The sequence below is a fragment of the Pipistrellus hanaki genome, assembly GCF_964339955.1.
Source record: "Pipistrellus hanaki genome assembly, chromosome: 18".
Lineage (NCBI taxonomy): Eukaryota > Metazoa > Chordata > Mammalia > Chiroptera > Vespertilionidae > Pipistrellus > Pipistrellus hanaki.
This window is the reverse complement of record NC_140520.1, coordinates 184,560-192,094: the sequence shown is the minus strand read 5'-3', so window position 1 is coordinate 192,094 and position 7,535 is coordinate 184,560. Positions and strand designations below refer to the sequence as shown.

The following is a 7,535-nucleotide window of genomic DNA, read 5'->3' as shown; positions in this document are numbered from 1 at the left end:
AACATTGACACAAAATAGGCATGAAGCATATGGTCCCTAAGTGTCCCCCATTCAATAAAATACATGGAATTTTCAGAATTATATTTGCGAAGAGTATTTGTTGTCATGAAAACAAGTGCATGAGTATAAGATTAAACAAAAAGTAATATACTAAAATATGTATGTGTAATATATACATGTACATGTAAAATAAAATTATTTTAACAAATCCTTTCTGGGTGCCTTCTATGGAAGGGTCAATGCCCATCCACCCAAGCTTAGTTTTTTCTCTTTTCACTTTTCATCATGTGAAACGGTAGGACATGACACACAAGTGTCACAGGTGGAGATGAGCTGGTCAGAAACCAGCAGGACAAGCAGACTCTCAATATGGTCCCCATTACCTCCTCCCATGGTCATGTACCGGAAGCCAATCATTGTTTTAATAATAGAGAGCTGTGGACAGGGAATTCGGAGGGCTGGTCAACCTCAATTGCTCTAAAGCAGTGTTTCCCAAACTTCTCTCATGATGAGAATCACCTGGTGGAGTTGTTAAAACACAGATTCCTGAATCCCAACTAAGAAGTGCTAAACTAGAATTTTTGGGAACATATAGGTAAAATTGTATACTTAACTAGTGCTCTAAGACAGATTTTATATACAGAGCACTAAGCTAGGTATGCAATTTTACCTATATGCTCTCAAAAATTCTAGTTTAGCACTTCTTAGTTGGGATTCAGGAATCTGTGTTTTAACAACTCCACCAGGTGATTCTCATCATGAGAGAAGTTTGGGAAACACTGGCCTAGGGGATATGGGTGTATCCTATAATTTTAATCTTAATAAAAGGGACGGCAAAGCCAGAGCGAGTAGTAGTCCTCCCACTAGAGTTGGACTACCACCTGGCCCCCATTTCCAAAATTAAAATTGGAGAGAAAATTGTTCCCAGACAAGACCACGTTCAGAGATCTCTTTTCATTCGTGTGCGGCCTTCTCCAGAACCCGAACCCTGAATCACATGGGATGTGAAAGGGGTTCCCACAGTCATGCCCTTGTTAGATCTCATCTCTGGAGGATCTGGCTTAACCTGTGACTTCTTCTCACAGAATATGATAAATGTAACAGGAAGTGAGTATGTGTTCATCATTATGTAAATAGGTTCTATACAGTATCACCCATTTACTTTGCTGGAGCAACTAGCATGGATATTGAGACTTGGGTTCAAGTTATAACCTTGGTGATTTGCTATATGAGAGAGGAGAAGTCTAGACCTTGGGACCTTTTGGGTTTAAATCTTGTATCTCCCCTCAACTAAGAGGTGAGCTTAGGCAAGCTTTTTAACATCTTTCTTCCTCCCAATTTGACATGAGTTTCACAGTCATTTCTACATCATTGACTTAGACAATTTTTATTTTATCAACCAATTTAAGATGGCTTGTTTTCCAGTGAGGCCTCTTTCAAGGTATCCATAGAACAGAACAAGAGAGAGGTATCTACAGGGAGTTGTTTTGTCTCTTTTCTTCTTTGGGATGATAAGCAGTGCTAAGGAACATGCCACAGCTCATTCATAGGCCTGTCATTGGTTACAGAACAGAGACTAGCCCAGATATCTGCTCTCTTTTGCTTTCTTCCTTTGTTCTCAGGCCCAAGAAGGTTCCTGCCCACCCCCCCACTTCCCTCCCTACCCCCAAGACATGAACATGGAGGAGTGGTTTCAGATACAAATTAAAAGGAAAATGAGGTGTAAGCTTTGGTTTCCTAACTGCATTTCTTGTTCCTGCTGGAGGCAACACAGCAATGTTGTAGAGAGAATGGTTGCACCACCCTGCATGGCCCTGCCTGGCCCTAGCTCTTTCTGACAAGTCATCCCTTAAAGCCAAAAACACTTGAAAATGAGCATTTGTAGACAGAATGTGGTGTGATTCAACTCATCCAGTAAGGCAGGCCCAGACTTAGGTTCCACAGGTAGGTCTGGTCATTTGTCCTCCAAACAGCACACAAAGCAGTCCTATTAGACACCATGAAGAGGGGTCTTTGTGTACAGACTGGAGAATGGTGGACAAAGAGGCAAGGCCCACCTGCCTGTTCCAAGCCTGGAGGTTCACTGGTCAAGAGCTTCCCTTTTCTGGAATGAGGAGTGGGCTCTTCTTCCAAGAATGAGGACTTGGCATTCCCAGGGATCAAAGAAAGGGACCCTATTCTTAAAGCTGAATAAAAGCTAAGACTTCAAATCCATTCCTACTCCCAAAGATGCAAGAGGGTGGGGCTGTGCCCGCTACCTTCCTGGCATATCCGTTCCAAGGGGAAAAGCAGGAAGCAGTGTACTGACTGAACTTACACGTTATGCAGAGAGGAATGGGCAGGGGGGAGGGGGGCAAGAGTCCAGAGGTTCCACCCGGTTTCTTTCTGCTGTCACCACTAGACATCCTGATGCCCCACCTTCTAGGATATGGATGAGGACCCGCAGGTGAACATCAAGCTCTAGCCTTAAATCTGGGCATTTTTTCCTTTAGAAAATTAGAGGATATGGAGGCTCTTCCCAACAACACAGAGGTCCGAGTCAGGGTGAGGGTGAGGGACACAAGCTATTTCTTGTGAGGATGATGCCTTCGGGAATGCCCCGACTCCCGATTCTTTGGAGTTTTGGGTTTGGCACCAATGGAAAATGAAGGGACTGCTGATCTGAAAGACCCTCTCCCAAGAAAGCCCTGGGCAGGTGGAGAGGGAATCCCTAAGCCAAAGCTACTGCCTGTCTTAACTGGTCTGGGGACAGGGAGGCTGTGAGCAAAGGGGGCCATGGGAGGGCCTCCAAACACAATCTTTCTGGTAGAAATACTGGGCCTCCCCAAGGCAAAGGGTGTGTTCTGGGGGGTCAGGCCCTGGGTGTTCTGACTCCAGCCTTTTCCAAAGGGTGTGATAGTATGTGTGGCCCTACCGGGCATTGCTCCGATGGAGAACACTCCAGAGTTGGAGCTCATGTCTGGGATGGTCATGCTGTCCCCAGACTCCCCACAGTCCATAGGGGTCACTAACCCCCCAAAGGCAAAAGGTCGTGGGGCTGTGCTGCCAAACACTGAGGTCTGAGCTCCACTCTGGCGGGTCTGGGAGACAACCCCAAAACTAGTGGCACTAGCTGGACCCAAGAGAAAGCCTGCTGGGGTGATGCCTGCGCCTGTCTGGATGCTGGCAGGGACATGGAAGGTGGAGGCAGAGGGTGTCAGCACCCCAAATGCTGACTGTGTGGGGCTGCCAAAGGCTGGCTGGGCTGGAGTTGAGGCTGGGGTTGGGGATACCACTGCTGAGCTTCCAAAAACAGAAGAGCTCTTGAAGCATGGGCTAAGGGCTGGTTGGTGAGTCGCTTGCCTTTGCCTACCTGAAGCTCCAAACACAGGCTGGGGCATGACTCCCAGGGATTGTGGGAAAAGTGGCTTTGAGCTTGACCCCAAAGAAGCAGTGAGTGCTGAGGTTGGGTTGGAGATGCCCGATGACAACCTGGGCTGGCTTGAGGTTACAAGGGCTGAGGGCGACAGAGGGATGCCCTTGCCCTTAAAATGGGCAGCGGTTTTCCTAGGGGATAGTTGGACAGAGCTGGGAAAGACCTGGCTGAAGATGTTGCCCACATTTACCATGGGAATGGTAGAAAGCTGGGGAGCTGGGAAAGTGAAGCCGGTGACTGGGCTCGAGAAATTGGCCCTGAAGGCATGGGAAGCCCCAAGGGGGAAAGTGTGAGGAGGGGGAGGGTCAGAGTAAGTGTTGCCTATAGTCCTGGTAACACCTGCTCCGCCAAAGTCCCAAGGTGGCTTGAGAGAGGAGTCTGTGGGTGTGCTGACCAGGGTGGTGGAGGTGGCTATAGAGCTGATCTTGCCCAGGCTGTGGAAGAGGTGGGCAGCAGCAGAAGGACCTGGAGGAGAGGTCTGCTCGAAGGAGAAAGGAGCGATCGCAGGCCTCTTTTTAAGCGGTTCGATGCCACCGAAGACGGGCTTGAAGGTGGGCGTTGAGAGGCCTGGAGGGGGTCGGGCTGCCGTTGTCGGTGAGATGCTGGAAGATAAGGAGACTCCGGCCTCATTGTTGGGTGGGGACCTCCAACTAGGCTTTGATGTGGGGTCAGCAGAGGCGGCAGCAGGCGGTGCAGAGGCAGAAAGATGGTGAACCGGCCTCCTCACCCCTCCAAACGCAGTCCTTTCTGCGGAGGGTGCCTTGGGGGTGATGGCAGGTGGGCCCGGGGGCGTGGGAGACGTGTCAGCCTGACAGGTTGAGGGTGGCCGTGTGGTGTCAGTGACAGGTAAGGTGGGGGGAACAGGGGTCAGAAAGGTGACAGCAGCTGTGGACTCTGAGCCTGCAGAGGGGCCTGCATGGGGTTCTGCCCCAGAGCACCTGAGTGGGGCCAGCAGGCTGGGCGTCTCTGGAGGCGAGTGGACCATACTGGTTCTCTCTCCCACAGTCTCTGGGGAGGCCCGTGGGCCTGGAGATGCCACCTGAGGATCTGCGCCCTCGGCTGGATCGGGGCCTGCAGGAGACAGGGTGCGGGACAGGGAAGGCAGAGCCGCAGACTGGGCGTCAGGTGCAGGGTCTGCGGTGGCATCCGTGACATCCTTCTTGGTTTTGCTGCTCCACGGAAGCCTACCTTCTGTCCCCGAGGCCAGGTCCTCAGCGGGGACTGCATAGCCGAGCTGGGGGGATGGACTCAGGGCCAGCGGGGGCGCAGGGCCAGCGAGCTGCTGTGGAGTCTCCTCGCGTCGCGGCCCGGGGCTGCCGGACGCTGCCCGGGGCTCCTCCGAGGCCAGCGGGCCTGGCACGCGCAGCTGAGGACCGCTCTTCTTCACCGGCCACTCGGGCGTCGGGAGGGGCGCTCGTCTCTTCCCAGGCGCGGAGAGGCCTCCGGCGGAGCTGTACGAGCTGGTGATCGCGTTTCTCTTGGCGCCCAGGGGGCCCGCTGGGCGCGAGCTGGCCACGGAGCTCAGGGAGCAGGAGCTGGGCCTCCTGTTCAAGCCCTGGCCCAAGCTCAGAGGCCCGAGGTTGGGCACGAAGGCAGCGGGGTTCCCACTCCGCCCCAGAGGCTTGAACGCAGACACTGTGGCCTCGGGGCTTCCCCGCTCGCTGTCCGGCCTCACGGGGGCCCGGGGCGGCGGCTCCTCTAGCCGCAGCCTCCCTGGCTTGGACTCTCTGAGGACCCGGAGCACCGTCTCCTTCGCACGCGGGTCCGGGGGCGTCTCCGAGGCGGAAGCCCCTGCCGAGCGGATGGTCTGCGCCCGGGGCCCGGCGGGGAGTCCTCGCTGCGCCCGGGGGGTGATTCTGACGGTCACGGGGCTCCACACCGCCCGGGGGTGCCGGAGGGACCAGATGGTGCGCTTCAGGTAGCTCTCCCACCAGTCCGCGGGCAGCGGCCCCACGATGGAACGCTGGGGGCGCCGCATGGGGAAGCGCCTCCAGGCCTCACTCGCTGCCCACGAGGCGGGGTTGGCGGGGTCCCAGTCCCGCGGCCTCCGGCCCGGACAGAGCCGCGGCGCAGGGTGGGCGCGGTGGACGTGCTGAACCCGGTGGAGCTGGTGAAGGGCCTGGGAGGGCTGGCGGTTCGCGGGCCTCTGCGGCGGGTCTGCAGCCCCCTCGGCCGCGGGGGGCGGAGCCCCCCATTTGCCCAGGTAGCCGCCCATGCGGAGCGGCGAGGCGACTCGGCGACTTTGGGGACGGCGTCGGCCTCTGAGGGGTCCGACACCCGCCGGCTCCGCCGAGTCCCGGCGCGCAGGGTTCGGTGACGGTTGGGATCCCGGCGCGAGGGAAAAGCGAAGGTGTTGGGGCGCCCCGCACCCGCGGGCCCCGCGCCAAGCCATCAGCATCCGCGGGAGCCGGGGCGCGCGGGGTGCGGCCGCCCGCAGGCTCTGCGGTGTGGGGACCTGAGCCATGCGCGGGGACAGGGAGGAGGGTCCGGGGGCCCGAGGGGTGAAGGGCTGGTCCGTGCATTGGGGGGGAAGGTGCCTGGAGTACGAGGCGCCGGGTCCCCAGCGCTGACGGCAGACTGGCTCGCGATCCCGCGCGGACCCCAGGGTCGGAGCGGGAGACCAGGACCAGAGCCCGCGCAGCCGGATGGGGGCGGCGCAGCGCGCCAGGTGGAGCCGCGGGCGGCGAAATGGGGACGTGGCCGAGCTCGGGACCGGCGGTGCCTTCCGGGGCGGAGAGAGGAGGCCTCCCGAGGCCCTGCCCGACTCAGAGGGCGGTTGTGGGAGGTCGGCCTGGATGAGACCGGGAGCTTGTCCTCCTCGCAGAGGACTGGCACCTGCCGGTTGCAGGAAGGCCAGTGCGGAGGGCACAGCCCCATTGGGTCCAGTGCTCCTGGCTGGTCCTCTGAGTCAGGTGAGGCCCCCTTTCCCTACCCAGAGCCTGAGCCCCCGAGGGGCAGCTGATCCACTATTCTCTCTCATTGATGCTTCTCTCTCTCACACTTCCTTTCTGAAATCAATTTTTTAAAATATACTTTATTGATTTTTTTACAGAGAGGAAGGGATAGAGAGAGCTAGAAACGTTGATAGAAATGTTGATGAGAGAGAAACATTGACCAGCTGCCTCTTGCACACCCCCACCCGGGATGTGCCCGTAACCAAGGTACATGCCCTTGACTGGAATCGAACCCGGGACCTTTCAGTCCGCAGACCGACGATCTACCACTGAGCCAAACCGGTTTCGGCTGAAATCAATTTTTAAAAGTGTGTGTGTGTGTGTGTGTGTGTGTGTGTGTGTGTTTTGTTTTTGTTTTTTGTTTTGTTTGTTTTTTAAAGTAATGCTCTGCCGAAACTGGTTTGGCTCAGTGGATAGAGCGTCGGCCTGCGGACTGAAAGGTCCCAGGTTTGATTCCGGTCAAGGGCATGTACCTTGGTTGCAGGCACATCCCCAGTAGGGGGTGTGCAAGAGGCAGCTGATCGATGTTTCTAACTCTATCCCTCTCTCTTCCTCTCTGTAAAAAAATCAATAAAATAATAATTAAAAGAAAGTAATGCTCTCCTAATAATGATTTCAGGTGACGAGGTGGGCTCAGAAGGAATCAGGGATGGGGAGGGTGGGCTGTCAGCTTTAAGAAAATGTCACTGTGGCTCCGCCAGCGCCGTCTGATGACTCCACGATGATGCCCGAGCCCAAGGCCAGGCGCTTGGCGAGGCCCTGCAGGAGGGAGAGGGGCTCCCACGGTGGGTGGATCGGGAAGGCTGCGCACAGGGCCGGACCCCGCGTGCTGAGGGTGTGTCTGGCCCTTCTCCGGCCCCCCTAGCCAAGGCCGCCTTGGCCCCCTTTTCACGGGTGGTAGCTCCCAGGAGTCCAGGGGTGGAACCACCAGCCTCTGCCGAACCCCATTCTTTTCAAGGCTCGGGGCCTCCGTGAAGCCAGATGCCCCAAAGAGCCGGGAGGGTGCAGCATCTGACTGGGAGGCTCCACTCGCAGGACCGCCGACTCACTCACTCACCCTTCTGCAGGTCCGCCTGCTCCGCCCAGCAGCAACGCCAGGGGCGTATTTGCCTGGTGAGTGGACCCTACCCACCACGCACCCGCCGGTGTTTTTTTTTTTTTTTTTT

The 7,535-nt window shown here is 56.4% G+C and overlaps 1 protein-coding gene across 1 annotated transcript; it reads right to left on the bottom strand.

The window, feature by feature from the left end:
* Positions 1–2,436: 2,436 nt before the first annotated feature.
* On the bottom strand, positions 2,437–5,699 carry POM121L2 (POM121 transmembrane nucleoporin like 2). The gene has a single exon (XM_084865171.1). The coding sequence runs from the start codon at positions 5,628–5,630 to the stop codon at positions 2,565–2,567; it is 3,066 nt and encodes a 1,021-aa protein (XP_084721297.1). The 5' UTR covers positions 5,631–5,699; the 3' UTR covers positions 2,437–2,564.
* Positions 5,700–7,535: the final 1,836 nt, after the last annotated feature.

Coding starts and splice junctions, on each gene's coding strand:
- POM121L2 (XM_084865171.1), bottom strand. CDS start 5,630: ATGGGCGGCTACCTGGGCAAATGGGGGGCTCCGCCCCCCGCGGCCGAG.